We start from the raw sequence: 17,379 nt of genomic DNA, 5'->3' as shown, positions 1-17,379 counted from the left end.
CACTCCGGGAAGGGAAGGACCCCCCTGAGGGAGAAGGAGACTGCCTGAGGAGACAGGGGTGTTAGGGGAGAGAGGATCCCTGTGAGAATCCCTTGGCCCATCCCCTAGAACCCAGGTTACGCAGGGATGAGGGCCTCAGGCCCTGGAAGCCTAAGAGTTTGGCTCCCCGGGCTGGAACTGGATCTGGGGTACCCTTCCCACCCCCCGCAGGTGATGCTGACCCCGCCCAGTGAATCTTGCCCCATCGCAAACTTCTGGTCTCCAGTTTGACTGTCCATTCCCCCATGGGTCCCTGGTGACCACAATGTGGTGGCCAGCCAGGCTTCCTGTCACTCTGTCCCTGACTCCCACTGTTATCTGATCTACAGCCCCTAGTTTATACCTCTGGCCACTGCCCACCTGTGTCCTGGTTGCTGTCCCTGGACACTGCTTCTGTCCATCCCCTCTGAATGTCACTATGCCTGTCACTCGGTGCCATTGCATGTTTTCTGTTGCTTGGGACCAGCTTTACACAATCCCATGTCTGCCTGTCACCCACGTCACCGTCACAGCGACAGGCAGATCCTGTAACCGCAGTTCTGGGCGCAGTGAGAGCGCACGGTGGCCCCGCTGCCCATCCACCCTCACTCAGCAGGCAAAGGGTTTCATTCATTCAGCGGCTGTCACTAAGTCCCTGCTGGCAGTGGCGCGACTGGGAGCTGGTGGCAAACACGAGGACAAGCCCCTGGCCTTGGGAGCCCTCTGCTCTAGGGCCGGAGACTGGACCTCCAGCACCCGTTCTCTCCACAGCCTTAGCTGGTGGCTCTAACCCGGGCAGGACCGCCCCTCTGCCCGCCCTGCTCTGGGCAGCTCCCTCCTCCCTGCTTCCAGAAGCCACCTGGGCCCTCTTTGAGAGGGTGGCGAATTTCCCACGGTGACCTATGAGCTCACCAGGGCCTGAGCCTGGCCCTCAAGGGCCCCTAGACAAAGGTGCATGAGTCACAGTATGCCTCTGATTCTCTAACTCTCTAAGTCTCCTCCTCCCTAGTCTGCCCTCCTCAGGCAGGGTCTGCGAGCCACGGGGGTTCCTACTGCTGGAGAGGAGTGGGGAGGGGAGAGGAGCTCACACCATGCTCAGGTCACTAGGAAAGAGAAGTTCAGAGAGAAGTGACTTCTGGGTCTATTGGGCAAAGCAGCAGCAAGAAGCAAAAGTTGCAGCAGGTGGGACTTAGGTTAGATGGAGAAAGAACTTCCATGGACGAAGGAAGGAGCAAAACTCCCACAGAGGTTTCTGAAGGCGTGTTACAGGGAAGCCTAGGGGAGCTGAGAGTCATCTGCGATGTAACAAGATCGAGAGCCCCTTCCTTCCCCAGATACCTCTCATTCCATGCTGCTCTCCTACGCACACTCAGAACCACAGGGCACTGCAGGAGCTAAGGGAGCGAAGTCACTGTTTGCAGAGCCTGTGGCTGTTCATAGGGCCTGTTTGTATTGAGAGTTCAGCTCTGTTTCAAGAATTTAAGAGTGCCTATGCTTGATTCACCCAGCCCTCTCAGGTTAGCTAAGCCTGTTGCTTGCTCCAGACTCCATCACAGTCTTCAGAGACCATGCTTGTGTGCAGTCTGTTCTGAGTTCGCAGAAACTTCCTCTTGTCTGTTTCTCTCTGAGCCTGTGTCTAGAGGCTCTTTTCAGAGTCTTTTTTTCAGAACTTGTCTTTTTTTTTTTACGATGTTATTTATTTGATAGAAAGAAAGAGGGGGAGCAGGGAGAAGAGGGACAAGCAGACTCCCTGCTTAGCGGGGGAGCTGGACGTGGGGCTCGATCCCAGGACCCTGAGATCGTGACCTGAGCCGAAGGCAGACGCTTAACCAACTGAGCCACCCAGGCGCCCTCAGAACCGTCTTTTTAAATGGTCTGTCCCTATTTCCCTGTGTATTAGATTTGCTTTTATGGCAGAAGCTGCCCTGCGTGTAGAACCTATCCCTGTCTCCAGAGTTTGTCTGTGTCCTTGTCTGGGATACCTCTTTCTGCCTAAAGACACTGTTCCTGTTTGCAAAGCTTTGTTTATAGTACCTGTCCCTATCCCTATCAGCAGACCCTGTTTCCTCTGCAGTAAGTGTCTGTCTCATTTCGAGAGCCTGCTTGCAGAGCCTTTCCCTGGCTGCCAAATCTGTTCTTTTACTAGCAGAACCTTTGCCTGTCTGCAGAACCTGTCACTCTCCAGTGGCCATCCCGGGCTGCAGATCTTTGTCTGCATAGCCTGTTTCTAACTCCCTCTTTGCAGAGGTCCCTATGTTCAAAAACCATCCCTGCCCACAGAGCTGGGCCCTGTTTCAAGAGCACAACCACAGACAACAAACCAGGTCCCTGTTTGCAAAGCCTCTGTGCCGACGTCTGCAGTACCTGGCCTGGTTTGCTAGCATCTGGGTATGTATGGAGCCCTCCTAGTGAAAGGCATATTCTATGATGACAGTGCTTTGGAGAGCTGCAGCTGGGGAGAGTTCTTGCTTGGAGCCCAGAGCACAGGTGGCCGGGGCCTGAGAACTCTGGCTCTTGTTTGTTGTTTCCTCCCTCATTCCCACCTGGCCTAGGATGGACATCGGCAAGGGCCTCCCAGCCACTGAGAGCCACAGGGACCTCCACATATGGATCATTGAGGTAGGTCCTCAATGATCATGCCCGGTCCTCTCCTACATTGAGGTGAGGGGCACAACCAGAGAGCAGGGTTGGTGACAAAGAGTATCAATCTCTGAGACTGGGCTTCTCCCTCCCCCCACCAACTCAGAGCTCCCTCCCTCCCTCCTCCCCATCCCAGAAGGTCATGGGTAGGCAGGTGGTCCTGCTGTGTTGCCATAGGCACCCTCCTCTCCCAGAACCTGAGGATGGTGCCAGTCCCCGAGAGGGCTTATGGGAACTTCTTCGAGGATCACTGCTACATTGTCCTCCACGTGAGCATGTGGGACTCTGCCCCAGGGGTGGCTTGGCCCAGCTGGGGAGTCTGATGATGCAGACTAGGCCCTGTCCTGGGCAGAGGCAGGCTGGCAGCCCTGGAGTCCACCCGACCAAGGGGCTGCCGCCTTTAAGGCCTCTTCGCCCTTCCCTCCCCATTCTGGACCTCCTGTCCGGGGAGGCACCTGCCAAGTCCCCCCAAGGCCCTCGGCGCATCCTGGATCTGTGTCCACCCCACCCCTGGGTCCTCTGCAAGACCCCACCCTCCTCCACACACAAACACCTGGGCCCTAGGTTCCCCAGAGCCTGAAGGCCGTGAAGGGGGCGCCCAGCGACCTGCACTACTGGGTCGGGAAGGAGGCGGGCGTGGAGGCTCAGGGCGCGGCAGGCGCCTTCGTGCAGCACATGCAGGAGGCACTGGGCGCCACCACCGTGCAGCACCGGGAGGCGCAGGGCCACGAGTCCGACTGCTTCCGCAGCTACTTCCGCAGGGGCATCATGTGAGTGTGCGGGGGCGGGGGGGGGGGGTCGCTGGGAGGCTGGGCTGACTCTCTTCTCGTGGGGGTGCTGGGGTAGGGGGAGACGTTCCCCCCCACTTACAAATCTCATACCATACAACCGGCCCATTTAGAGTATAAATTCAGTGATCTCTAGTCTAGCCACAGACTTGTGCAACCATGAGCACAGTTTTAGAACACCTCCGTCACCCCAAAAAGAAACCCCATACCCTTCACAACGCTCCCCATTTCCCCCCAACATTTTCTTTCCTCGGTCTGTATAGATTTGCCTATTCTGGACATTTTTATAAATGGAATTATACAGCACATGATGTGGGGATAGAACACATTTTATTTATGTATTTATCACTTATGGGATATTTGGATTGCTTTCACTTTGGGGCTGTTATGGATAATGCTGTTATGAACATTTGTATACATGTTTTGGGGTGGGTTTGTTTTCTAGTTTTATTGAGATAATTGACATACATCACTGTATAGTTTGAGGGGTACAGCATGATGGTGTGACTTACAAGTATTGTGACCAGATCACCACCCTAAGTTTAGTAAACACCCATCTTATCTACAAGCTTTTGTGCAGACGTGTGTTTCACTTCTCTTGGGTGTAGACCCGGGATTGGATACCAATGTTGTTTTGAGTTTGCCTTTATGTTACTGTGCCCAGTAGAAATACGTCTTTGGCTGTAAATTGCTTCAACTATAGACTAAATTAACAATTGCAATATATTAGGTTAAACCGTAGGAAAACGCCAGTATTTGCTCATTGCTGTTTCATACAGTTAAGCCTCACACATGCATATAGCGTAGACAGGAGCGTATTTATACACACACGTGCGGAAAACACACCACTCCTATAGGATGGGCCAGTAGGTGGGCACACCTACATATATATGTGTTTGTGTGCCCACGTGTATGCTGTTGCCCAGCCTCCATGCACTCACGTCTGTATTGCACGGACAGATCCCCATATGCCCCCGCTTGTACACAGACTCCTGCGTCTCCCCACGTCTGCGCTCACGCCTGCACACAGCAATGTGTGGTCTTCCAGGAGAGCCCGTTCCCTCCTCAGCTATAGGCAAGGAGGACTGGCCTCTGCCCTCAGGCATGTGGAGACCAACGTGTACAACATCCAGCGACTGCTGCGCATCCAAGGGAGGAAGCACGTGTCAGCCACCGAGGTGAGGGCTGCTGGGGATGCCGCTCCATCGCCAGGCTCAGGCCAGACTGTGGGGACTGCAGTATCGGGAAGTGTGGAGGGTGCAGGTCGGGCAGGGGGGACCACGGGCTGTCAGCACTCCCAGATGGCCTCTCTTGAATGAGGAGAGAAGAGGCGGAGCCAGGCTCCTAGCCCCACCCCACCACTGGGCTCCTCTCACCCTGTTTTGTCATCCACCCCATGGCACAGGAAGAACTTGGAGGGGTGAGGAGGACAAAATGGTGCACCCGGATGGTCCCCGTGGTCCACACGGTGGGAAGTAGCACGATGTGGGGTGGGGGCTGCACAGCCCCACACTCTTCATACACATCGTCCCTATCACCTGTAGGCACACACACTGTCTCCCATCGGTCCCCCGAGCCCCACTCTAGTCTGCAGAGTGCCCCTTACTTCCATCTGTCGGAGAGTAATGGGAAATACCAATCTTGTTAGAACACGACACGTTGCTGCCACCTGGCAGGGATTTGGTATCATGAACGTCCGGGTGTTTGATGTCTGCGATGTGAATGGTGACACCTGAGTTGTGCACATTACTGCCTATATGGCATATAGCAGCCCTGTGACAATCCCACACGGGCTCACCCACTGTCCTCACAGAGGCAGTGACCCTACATCCCTGGTCACACAGGGACAACGTGCAGCCCCAGGTTCTGCCTGCCCTATTGGCTTAATTATGTAGAGTCCGCCCTCTTGCCCCTCAAAGTGTCTCTGGATGCTAACTGTCCTTTTCCACTGACAACACACTGCCCCCCGCCTCAGGCACATCTACATCGTCACCCATGTGCTCACACACTTGTTCACATTGGATGTGCCCCCTACACATGAGCATGCACACACACACCCCTGCACACGCGGATAGATAGATACATACACCCACTTGTATACACATGTAGGTGTACACATATGCAGCTATCAACATGCATTAATCACATCCACCCTGTGAAATGCAGCATTACCCAGTCACACGTGCCTACAGATGCACACAGCGACCCCCACAGGGTGACCTTCAAGGTCTCATACGGTCGCACGGATGCACGCTTGCACACCACAACACTGGTCACATAGATACACAGTTGCCCACTGCATCGTGCACACACGTGGACTGTGCTCATGTAGGCAGAGATAGGTGTGGAACCCCTCCCCCTGGGTCCTGATGGTATGACACCCTGTTTCCTGCCCTGCCCCTCCTGACTCTGGCAGGTGGAGCTCTCTTGGAACAGCTTTAATAAGGGTGACATCTTCCTGCTGGACCTGGGCAAGGTGATGATCCAGTGGAATGGGCCCGAGGCCAGCATTTCTGAGAAGGCACGGGTCAGTGTCTACCCTGGGAAGTAAGGGATGCAGAGTTCAGGGAGAAGGGTGATCCTCCAGGTGCCCACCCTCCAGCCACCCCAAGAGGTGGGCCTGGTTCTCCGCTACAACCTGAGAAGCACCTACTATGTGCAAGCTGAGCCCAGGCTCTGCACTGGTATCCTTGGAGGCTGGCATACCATGACGCCTCCCCTCTGACTCCAGCCTCTGGGAGCTGAGCTGTGACAGGAAGGATCTGGGATGGACTATCTGAGTGGTGAACGGTGCGGGGGAGGCATGCTGGGGAAGCCCTGACTGCCAGGTCCTCTCCTACAGGGCCTGGCCCTGACCTGCAGCCTTCAGGACAGGGAGCGCGGTGGTCGTGCCCAGATTGGTGTGGTGGATGACGAGGTCGAAGCCACTGACCTCATGCAGGTCATGGAAGCTGTGCTGGGCTGCAGAGTGGGCAACCTGCATGCCACCATGCCCACCAAGAGTATTAGCCAGCTGCAGAAGGCCAGTGTCCGCCTCTACCAGTGAGCAGACCTTGGGAGTGGGCAGGGTGGGTGGGGTAGCCTGGGTCTGCATGTCTATCGTTACTGCAGTAACACAGTGTCTCTGGCAAGCTCTCCAGGAAAGTCCCCTGGGTTGCCAGAGCAAGCCATATAGGGCTTTGGGCCCAGCCTGTACTCTTGCATGGCTGCCTTTCTGAGAAATCCATTGTACAGATAGGGCAACTGAGGCACTGGAGGGCCAGGGAGCTGCCTCAGGCTCCACAGCAAGGTTGCAGTGATGTCAAGACTGCAGCTCAGGGCCCTAGATTCCATGCCATCTGTCTTTGGGGAGGACTAGAGGAAGCTGGAGCGGAGCCAGGCCAGAGAGGGGCTGAGCTGCCTACATCTGGTTGCCTATCCCCCAGCGTTTGTGAGAAGGATGAGGACTTAGTGATCCAGGAGTTGGCGACCTGCCCACTAACCCAAGACCTACTGCAGGAGGAGGTGAGGCAGGCCTGGCCCCAGCCACCTCATCCATCCCCACCCACCCACAACCCCAGCCCAGTCTGGACCACCTCCTGACCAGTCCCCTTCCTGCTCCCAGGACTACTACATCCTGGACCAGGGTGGTTCCAAGATCTACGTGTGGCAGGGACGCATGTCCGGCCTCCAAGAGAAAAAGGCTGCCTTCAGCAGAGCTCTGGTGAAGCTGTTGGGCCCTGTCTCAAAGGGAGCTGCCTTTGAGGGGGCGGGTGGAGCCCTGCCCTGGGGGGTGAGGATAGAAATGGCGGTACCCTGAAATCTAAGTTAGGAGACATCCACGTTCCCCGGGTCTTCAGGGGAGGTAGTCCTGCCCTTGGGCCAGGAGATGGATACATCCTGTCCTGGGAACCTGTCTGATAGAGGAGGACATGACTTTGCCCTGGGGTCTAAGCCTGGAGACAAAGCGCCCCAGCTGAGGATGGAGACACAGTTCTGCCCAGGGGTCTGGGGGAGAACACAGGGCCCCTCTCGGGTACCAGGGGCATGCAGCCTGCCGGGGGAGCCCTGACAGCGGTTCGGGGAGCGGGTGACCAGAGAGCACCCAAGAAACCGCGTGTAAAAGGGGAACGTGGGCCTGCCTTGCGGGTCTGAGAAGCATACCGTACTGGGCGCCTCCTCCCTTTCGAGGAGGGAAGACAGGGAGGTCTCTGCCTGGGGCCTGGGGGTGTTGTCACGCCCGCCCTTCCCGCGGCTCAGACTAAGGGGACCTTGCCTGTCCTCAGGGACCTCAGAGAAGTTGGTAGTGAAGGAGCCAGCTTCTTAAGCGGGTCATGAGCTCGGTTAATTAATGCTGCTCAGGGCTTGGCTGAGCCACAGGTCCCTGCGGGTGGAGCAGAGAATTGGGCTCCGGGCCGCGCGCCTGACAGAGCCCCCGCCCCAGGCCTTCATCCAGGCCAAAGGCTATCCGACCTACACCAACGTGGAGGTGGTGAACGACGGCGCCGAGTCCGCCGCATTCAAACAGCTCTTCCAGACTTGGTCTACGAACCAGCGAAGGAACAAGAACCTCGACGGGATGAGTGAGCGGGAGGGGCGGGGCCGAGGCGGGGCGGGGCCGGTGTAGGGCGGCACCCAGAACCTCGGAGGGGAGAGCGGGCGTGGCGTGGCTTGCGGGGGCGGGACGCGGTCGGCGCGGGGCGGGGTTGAGGGGTGGGGCGGGGCCGGCGCGGGGCGACACCCAGAACTTAGGCGGGATGGGAGAGCGGGCGGGACGAGGTCGGGGGAGGGTGGCGAGGGCCGTAGCCGAGGCGGGGAGGGGCCGAGGCGGGGCGGGGCCCGTGCAGGGCGGCACCCAGAACCTTGGTGGGATGGGGGAGCGGGCGGGACGAGGGCGGGACGAGGGCGGGTCGAGGGCGGGTCGAGGCCGGGGGGGCGGGGGCGTAGCCGAGGCGGGGAGGGGCCAGAGTGGGGTGGCACCCAGAGCCTCGGAGGGAAGGGAGAGCGGGCGTGGCGTGGCTTGCGGGGGCGGGACGCGGTCGGCGCGGGGCGGGGTTGAGGGGTGGGGCGGGGCCGGCGCGGGGCGACACCCAGAACTTAGGCGGGATGGGAGAGCGGGCGGGACGAGGTCGGGGGAGGGTGGCGAGGGCCGTAGCCGAGGCGGGGAGGGGCCGAGGCGGGGAGGGGCCGAGGCGGGGCGGGGCCCGTGCAGGGCGGCACCCAGAACCTTGGTGGGATGGGGGGAGCGGGCGGGACGAGGGCGGGACGAGGGCGGGTCGAGGGCGGGTCGAGGCCGGGGGGGGCGGGGGCGTAGCCGAGGCGGGGAGGGGCCAGAGTGGGGTGGCACCCAGAGCCTCGGAGGGAAGGGAGAGCGGGCGTGGCGTGGCCTGCGGGGGCGGGACGTGACCGGCGCGGGGCGGCACGCAGAACTTCGGTGGGATGGGAGAGCGGGCGGGACGAGGCCCGGGGAGTTGCGGGGAGCCGGGCGCGGCCGACGCGGGGCCGGGTATGGGGGGGATGGAGTGGGACCGACAAGGGGCGGTACCCAGAAAGCGCCCCCGGATTGGGGGGGCGCGGTCGGAGGGGGCTTCTTGAGTGATGGGAGGGACGGGGTTGGCTGGGGCGAGGACGCCAGTGACACCCTATGCTCTCTCTGATTCAGGTAAATTGATTCGGGTAAGGCCGGATGTGGGCAAGCTGCACAGTCAGCCTGAACTAGCGGCCCAGCTCAGGATGGTGGACGACGCCTCCGGGAAGGTGGAGGTAAGGGGCATTGGCTTGGCTGGGGGAAGATAGGCACACATGGGTAGGCTTGACTTCAGGTTACTAAAGTGCCCCAAGTACACGCAATTGCACATCACACAGCGACACCTATGGGCATGTGTACATGTACACACACCTGCCTACAGCGGGCTCATACACATCACGCCTAATCAATCTGTGCAGCTGTGTTCACATAACACTTGGCACACAGCACAGTAACACTTCAAGATACTTAATTGTGCCCTTTTGTTAAATATATGACACAACCGTATATATAATACAAATACATATACGCACACTCTAATTGCACCCAACCAGCCAAGTTCATCAGCGGCAAACATAATTGCACAAATTCTACATTACACAAATTCTGCATTACACATGATCACAGTCACACACAACACTCAACCCACACGAACACACCAACATAGTACACAATCACATGTAATCAGTCACAGTCCCACACAGTCACAGTCGGCCACCTGTCTGGTCTCAGACCAGTGTTCTGGGAGATTTAGGGGCTGCATTGTGACATGTTATCTGATCCCTGGTAGAGCCCTTAAGTCCTTTGGGCCTCAGTTTTTATCTATAAATGGGGGCAAAAACTATGGTCCCATCTGGCCCTTGGCTGGTATGGGGATGCTGTAAGATTCTGGGAACAGGACTTCTGGGGTTCTAGTTCTTCAGGTAGGTGGAGATCAGAGAAAATACCATTTCTCCAAGGTTTCTTCCTATATTTGCCCTAATATGGATGGACAGAGACTGTTAGTGAGAAGGGACCAAGATAGGAGGAGACATGGCAGGGCTTGGGGGAGCAGGGAGAAAGGAAGACAGGGAATGGGGACAGAGAGAGACAGAAGAGACTGAGGAAGACAGAGGAGACAGAGTGGGGGGATGGGATGAAAAGCAGGAGAGATGGGGCACACAGGGAGAGACAGAGGGAGAAAGGAAAACAGGAGGGTAAAGGTCTTGCCACTCAGGCTCCAAGCACAGAGGCAGAGAGGGGATCCCTCCCAGCAGGCCGGCAGGTGGGGGGAGCCCCTGAGCTAGGAGGCCTGGCTGCCAGATAAGGGCTGCTCCTGGGTAAAGCATGTGGTCAGAAACAGCCTCTTCTGCAAAAGGCAGGATTCTGGTAGCTCTGCTCCGGAGGACATCTTCCCCAGAGAAAGCTGTCCGGGAATTGTTTCCTGCCATTGTCAAGGTGGGTGTTGTTATGACCACTTTACAGATGGGAAAAGCCGAAGCTCAGAAGGGTCTCACTGCCCACACAGGGCCTACCTGGGATTTGATTAGGATCTGGAGCCTGGCTCCAGAGCCCATGCTCACTACCCACTAGGAACAGGAAATCATACTATTAAGCGTAAGGAAGTATTTTCCTTTCAGCCTTTGAACAAGCTTTGTCTTTTTTTTTTTTTTTTTAAGATTTTTATTGATTTATTTGACAGAGAGAGACACAGCGAGAGAGGGAACACAAGCAGGGGGAGTAGGAGAGGGAGAAGCAGGCTTCCCGCGGAGCAGGGAGCCCGATGCGGGGCTCGATCCCAGGACCCTGGGATCATGACCTGAGCCGAAAGCAGACGCTTAACGACTGAGCCACCCAGGCGCCCCCAGGCTTTGTCTCTTTAAGTGACACTTGAGAAAAGAGAATTTTCCCAAGAGCCCCGAGGCCGTGTGTCTGCCCAGCTTCTGCAGACCTGGCCTGAGCAGCGAGCAGCTGGACTAGAACCTGCCTGCCCCTAACGTGCCTGTGGTTGGTGGGGGGCAGGGTGGGGGGTGGTATGTGGCACGGCTTAGGTCTGTCTGGGCAGCTTCTGGAGTCCTCAGGCTTGCTTGTCCCAGGCACCACACGCCAACTCTGTCCTGACTGACAGCAGACCAGTACAAGTGTGGTAGGGCCCAGGGGCCCACGGGGAACAGGGTCGCCTGCAGATCCTTGCGCAAGCCCAGGAGAGCCCTTGCCTGCCTGGATGAGGCCCGCCCTGAGGCTGAGGAGAGCTCACTGGCTGGGCACAGGCTGGGCGGACTGGTTCAAGTGGAGGAGCCACCTGGGTGCACTGGTCCTCCGTTCCACAGGTGTGGTGCATCCAGGACTTACGCAGACAGCCCGTGGACCCCAAGCATCACGGACAGTTGTACGCGGGCAGCTGCTACCTGGTCCTCTACACATACCAGAAGATGGGCCGCGTCCAGTACCTCCTGTATCTGTGGCAGGTGTGCCGGCCTGAGGGGGAGGGGGAGGCACCTTCAAGCCCCAGAGCTGAGGATCTGAGAAGGGGAGCCAAGAGCTGCACCCGGCCCTTACCACCCCCACCTGCAGGGCCACCAGGCCACCACACGTGAGATCAGCACCCTGAACTGCCACGCCGAGCAGCTGGACCTCATGTACCGTGGAGCCCTGGTGCGGGAACACGTGACCATGGGTAGCGAGCCCCCTCACTTCCTCGCCATCCTCCAGGGCCAGCTGGTGGTCTTCCAGGTAAGGCCACCTTGCTGCTGTTCCTGCAAGCTCACCGGCTCCTCCATGGGCCCATGTAGCCCTTCTATGAGGGCGAGGCTTCACTCAGCCGGGGGGTGCCCCTGCTTACTACCCCTGGTGTCCCTCCCGGTGCTGTCAGACACCTGGGTGGGAGCTCCAAGGGTGCCCCCTGCCTGAGTCTCTTCGTCTGGTACCCAGAGCCAGCCACACAGCAGAAGCACAGGTGAGGAAGCTAAATCGGAAGGGAGGAGGGCCTCGCCTGGGGTCGCTATTTTCCGTCCTCAGGCCTGGGGGAACCATGACCTGCCTCCTCGGAGTTGGGGGAGGGGTCCACGAAGAAAGGGCCTGGCTCCCTATCCTAGGCTGATGGGATCCTCGCCCTCCACATTCGGAGGGTCTAGAAGGTAGTGGTGGCTTCAGGCGAGGGTCTGCTGGGCCCCAGGGCAGTTTGCGTAAGGAAGTATTTTCCTTTCAGCCTTTGAACAGGCTTTGTCTTTTGTCAGGGAGGCGGCTCCCAGGAGCCCTTGCCTCGTCCTGAGGCCCAGCCCTCTTGTAGGGGCACGCGGGGCACGATGGGAAGGGGCAGCCAGCACCTGCCACGAGGCTCTTCCATGTGCAAGGCACAGACAGCTACAACACCAAGACCGTGGAGGTGACGGCCCGTGCCTCAGCTCTCCGCTCCACTGACATCTTCTTGCTGGTCACAGCTGGCCCCTGCTACCTCTGGTTTGGAAAGGTACCTCTGACCCTGGCCACTCGACTCATGCCTGGGGTCGTGTGCCAGGCGAGGGATGGCTCTACTCCACAGGGGAGGCAGACTTCCATGTCCAACCTCAGACAGGCCAGGAGTGGGGCAGGGGAAAGGCCACAGTGGGGAGTTGAACGTGACAGGTAGACCTGGGAGTCTACTGGTCAGAGGCAGGCCAGGCCCAGGCTGCCTCTCCTTCCTGCCTCGAGCAAGGAGCATGACCCTTCCCGAGTCTCTTGGGAAAAAGAGGAGGCCTAGTCCAGTTTGCCAGAGTTTTCTCTGATCTTTAACATAAACCGTAAATGGTCCCTGAGCCTGGGGTCCTCATCCCATTCTCTGGACCAGGAGAGGGTCCCAGTTCTGGGAGTGGGGAAGGAGAGATCCCTGGCTCATGTGCACCCTGCCATCAGCCTAGGCCTCCACTGACTTAAGCCCAGTCTCCCAGAGTCCCCTGTGAGTGGGGGAGGTGGGGCTGGAGGCCAAGACCCCTCCCCCTTCAGGGCCTGACCCACCTCTTTGTCTGCCAGGGCTGCAGCGGTGACCAGCGTGAGATGGCGCGGACGGTGGTCACTGCCATTTCTGGGGAGAACAAGGAAACGGTGCTGGAGGGTCAGGAGCCTCCCCACTTCTGGGAGGCCCTGGGAGGCCGAGCTCCCTACCCCAGCAACAAGAGGTGACAGGGCTGGGAGGAGGGTGTTCTCCTTCTACAGAGGAGGAAACTGAGACCCAGAGAGGGTGGGTGACGACTTAAGGGTCACACAGAGAGCTGGAGAGGCCACACTAGAACTGAGGTCTCTTGGTTCCCCATTCCAGGGTTCCCAGGAGCACAGCCCACCCTTCCCTCCCCAGCCCTGGGTTAACAGGGATCAGGAAGATGCCATGGAGAGCAGGATAGTCTCGCCCTCTTCTGGCCAAACATGCTCCCTGCATTGCCCAGTTCCCTGGACCTTCCCAATGGTAGAGGGCAAGAGGGCAAAGCCCCATTCCCAGCCCACAGTCCCCAGGGGTCATGGTGCCAAGTGTGTGTGTGTGTGTGTGTGTCTTTGTATGGGGGGGTAGGGGGTGGGGTAATGTGACGTGTCAATAAACGTATGTGTGGACTGTGTAAAAGGACAAGGGTGTGTATCAGAAGGTAAGGCAGGGTGAGACCTTCAAGGGAGGAGGTTGCTGAGTCGGGCTGCTATGAGTGTCTGTGGGGCCCGGTTGATGCACTGGACTCCCCGCAAGTCCCCTGAGCAGCCAGCCAGGACCAGGACCCCCTCCTTCCTGGGGAGGGCAGGGCCCCAGCTTAACACCCCTCCCCCCAACCCAGCCCCACTGAGCCGGCCATCCCCTTCCCAGGGCCCACTCCTGGGGAAGTTCCTGGGGCAGCGTGTGTCACAGCTGGCTGTGGCTAGACAGGTCACTTAGTGGGCTTTCCCACTGACAGACGGGGACGCTGGAGCCCAGAGAGCAGCTGGGCATCCCCGGAGGGAATTATGGGCTGGGGGGAGCCCAGAGGAGGGCGCAGGCCTCCCGCTCCAGGAGAAGCTGTTGCCCATCCGGGGGTGGGGGCAGGTAGAGGCCCTGTGCTGAGGGCTAGCTTGGCCCAGGCTGCTGAGAGGCCCAGCTGTCTCTGCGCCCCTCACTGCCTGGCTGCCCGCCCTGGCCAGGCTTCCCGAGGACGTCTCCAGCTTCCAGCCACGGCTGTTTGAGTGCTCCAGCCAGATGGGCCACCTGGTCCTCACAGAAGTGGTGTTCTTTAGCCAAGAGGACCTGGACAAGTATGACATCATGTTACTGGACACCTGGCAGGAGGTGAGGCGCCCCCCGACCCCCGGCTGGCTGGGGTGTGAAGGGGGGGCGTCCGTGTCTGCGCAGCTGGGGTCGAGTGTGTGTAACTGTGTGTCTCCAGCCATGTCAGCCTGCGGATGAGTCTGTGTGATTGGGGGTGGCACGGTAACGCTGTGAGTGACTGCACTGCGCGACCAGGGACAACCGTGTGTCACCGCGAAGCTGTAGGAGACTGGCTGTGAGATTGTGAGCAGTTTTGTAGTTGCGTCTGGGTGCCTTACAGCGGTGTGACTCCAGGTGACTGGGTGCCCGTGGCTAATGTGTCCATGCGAGTGGTTGGAGACACGAGCGTGTGTGGTTCCTTTGTGGGACGGTGCTTGCCTCCATGGAGCGGCCGTGTGGTCCCGCACTGGCTGTAACTGGGGGAACCGGGAGACTAGGAGACTGGCCGTAGCCTGAGTGACTGTCGGGCAGGGTCACTATGTCTGAGAGGCTTTATGAGGCAGGTCTGGGGGCTGCCTGTGTTTTTCAGGAGGAGTGAGCACAGCTGTGTGATGGAGTGCGATCTTGTTTACATGCAGCTCTGTGTGACTGTGGGTGACAGTGAGTGGCTCTGCGGCAGTGGAGGACTACAAGTGTACAGCTGTGATCGTGTGTGTCTGTGACATTGAATGTGGCCGTAAGGCTCGTGTGTTCCCATCTCAGAGCAAAAGCAAAGCCCTTACTACAGCCCACATGACCTGGCGGCCCCGACTCTCTGAGCGGATTTGCTCCCACACCTCCACTTGCTCTGCTCTAGCCACAGTGGCCCCCTTGCTGCTCCCTGAAATTGCCCAGGCGTGCTCAGGGCCCCTGCACTGGTTGTTTCTTCTGGCTAGAACACTCGACTTGCTCCCCCCACCTCCCCCAGATCTCTACTCAAATGTCGCCTTCTCAGTAAGACTCTCTCTGATTCTAATTTAAAATTACAGTCATCCTGGGGCGCCTGGGTGGCTCAGTTGGTTAAGCGACTGCCTTCGGCTCAGGTCATGATCCTGGAGTCCCAGGATCGAGTCCCGCATCGGGCTCCCTGCTCAGCAGGGAGCCTGCTTCTCCCTCTGACCCTCCCCCCTCTCATGCTCTCTCTGTCTCATTTTCTCTCAAATAAATAAATAAAATCTTAAAAAAAATAAAAATAAAATAAAATAAAATTAGTCATCCTCACCACCCCCCCGACACACACCCACCACATTTTGTCTTCTTTCCCTGCCTTACTTTTCTCTGATACAGTACATATTTTACTTAATTTATGTACTTATTTTTCTGTCTCCCCCCAATAAAATGAAAGCTCTATAAGGGCAGGGATTTTTGCCTGTTTTGTTTTCTCACTGTTGAATTCCCAAATGCCTGGCACACAATAGGAACTCAATAAGTATTTGTGGATTGAATGTATACATGTGTGCCTGTGACCGTCCACCACATTTATGGGTGTGTGGGTGGTGTGGCGGCCAGCCTGCCTGGTGTGCCTGGCTGGCTGGGATGTGTGCGGGATCGTGAGACCATTTAATAGATGGGGCTGGGAAGGAAGTGGTCAGCTCTGGGCAGCCCCTCCACTTGCCCAAGGCCAGGCCCCCTCTGTGGCCCAGATCTTCCTGTGGCTCGGGGAAGCTGCCAGTGAGTGGAAGGAGGCGGTGGCCTGGGGCCGTGAGTACCTGAAGACGCACCCCGCAACGAGGAGCCCTGCCACGCCCATCGTGGTGATCAAGCAGGGCCACGAGCCTCCCACCTTCACTGGATGGTTCCTCACCTGGGACCCTTACAAGTGGACTGTGAGTGAGGCCTGCACTTCCAGCCCCACCCTACCCCAGGGAGAGGGGCCTGCCCTGGGCACACTGGGAGGAGGCATTGCCTTGTCTGGGGATTTCCAGTGTGGGAAGAGGAGCCCGGGTCTTGTTCGCAGCCCGCCGCCCCCTGGGTTCCAGTGGTGCCCTCCATCCTGCTCTGTCCTGATTCTTGCCCCCAGAACAACCAGTCCTATGAGGAGGTGGTGGATGGCACCCTGGGAGCAAAACCTGCCATAGTTATAACAGCAGTGAGTATCGGGCCTGCCAAGCTCCCGCTGGGGACTGGGCTTGCTCGACATGGCCCGGGTGGGCAGGATGGGCAAGGAAGGAGCCAGGCCCTGGTGGGTGGCAGGGTTTGCAATGGGGGCAAGAGGGCTGTGGGCTCAGTGTGGCCTCCCCGTGGGAGCCTCGCCCCCATATCCCCAGCGTGAGTGCCCTCTCCCGGCAGGAACTGGACAACTTGCAGCTCTCTAGAGGGCCAAGCAATGGCAGCGCAGGCCCCTTGACCCCGCGGGCCCTCAAGGGCTCCCAGGAGGGCTCAGGGAACGAGCTGCAGCTAGGGCCCAAGGCCGGGGGCACCAGCACCGGCAGCTTCCACAGCAGCCCCAGACCCCCCACCAGTGGGAGCCTGCCCCGCGAACAGCTAATGCACCAGGCTGCCGAGGACCTGCCAGAGGGCGTTGACCCAGCCCACAAGGAGGTGGGTGCCCGAGGCCCCCTGCCACTCACTGATGCATTTCAAACTGAGCTGGAGGTGCCCGGGGCATGACCCACTGATGGTGCGCGATGGGCCCGCTGCCCGGGGACGGGCCCAGGGAGATGTCTTCCGGATGGGATAATGGGCAGAGAGATGTGGGGGAGGAGAGCCCTGAGCCCTGGGATGGCACCACCGGGCCAATGGGACAGGATTCTGGGATCAGTTGACACCCTGCCCCTGTACTCTCTCCTCCCCCCGCCCCGCAGTTCTATCTCTCCGACTCTGACTTCCAAGATATCTTTGGGAAATCCAAGGAAGAATTCTATAGCATGGCCAAGTGGAGGCAGCAGCAGGAGAAAAAGCAGTTTGGCTTGTTCTGACCCCAGGCCCTGCCCCTGCCAGTGCCACCCACATAGCCAGGACCCCCACGCGTACCTTCCCAACACATACCTGAGCCCGCCGGGAGACCCCGCTGGCAAAGCCTAGCTGGAGACTCCCAGGTCAACCCCTCCACCCCGGTCAATAAAAGCTGGTGGCCCTCACGAGGTGTGGTGTGTGGGCTTTCAAGTCTGGGTCACTCAGTTGGTCCAGCTCTGGGGGGAAGGGGCCTCTGGGACTGGAGGGGGTGGTCTGTGACATTCCAGAGGACTGAGCTCTCTCCACTGTCTTCCATG

At 58.7% G+C, this 17,379-nt stretch overlaps 1 protein-coding gene across 1 annotated transcript; it reads left to right on the top strand.

Annotated features, from left to right (window-relative positions):
• The first annotated feature begins 86 nt into the window (after nucleotides 1-86).
• Nucleotides 87-17,324, top strand: VILL (villin like). Its single transcript, XM_045904039.3, has 19 exons — nucleotides 87-2,637; nucleotides 2,853-2,927; nucleotides 3,223-3,428; nucleotides 4,516-4,624; nucleotides 5,863-5,973; nucleotides 6,289-6,488; nucleotides 6,872-6,950; nucleotides 7,051-7,149; nucleotides 7,870-8,008; nucleotides 9,088-9,188; nucleotides 11,262-11,399; nucleotides 11,506-11,664; nucleotides 12,221-12,400; nucleotides 12,940-13,085; nucleotides 14,065-14,209; nucleotides 15,811-15,993; nucleotides 16,188-16,256; nucleotides 16,457-16,708; nucleotides 16,972-17,324. Exons 1-19 carry the CDS (start codon nucleotides 2,572-2,574, stop codon nucleotides 17,083-17,085), a joined length of 2,571 nt encoding a protein of 856 aa, XP_045759995.1. The 5' UTR covers nucleotides 87-2,571; the 3' UTR covers nucleotides 17,086-17,324.
• Nucleotides 17,325-17,379: the final 55 nt, after the last annotated feature.

Source organism: Mirounga angustirostris, unplaced genomic scaffold (genome assembly GCF_029215605.1).
Source record: "Mirounga angustirostris isolate CCGP_5_RB_7025 unplaced genomic scaffold, mMirAng1.0.hap1 SCAF_1, whole genome shotgun sequence".
NCBI classification, from domain to species: domain Eukaryota; kingdom Metazoa; phylum Chordata; class Mammalia; order Carnivora; family Phocidae; genus Mirounga; species Mirounga angustirostris.
This window is presented reverse-complemented; position numbering and strand designations above follow the sequence as displayed.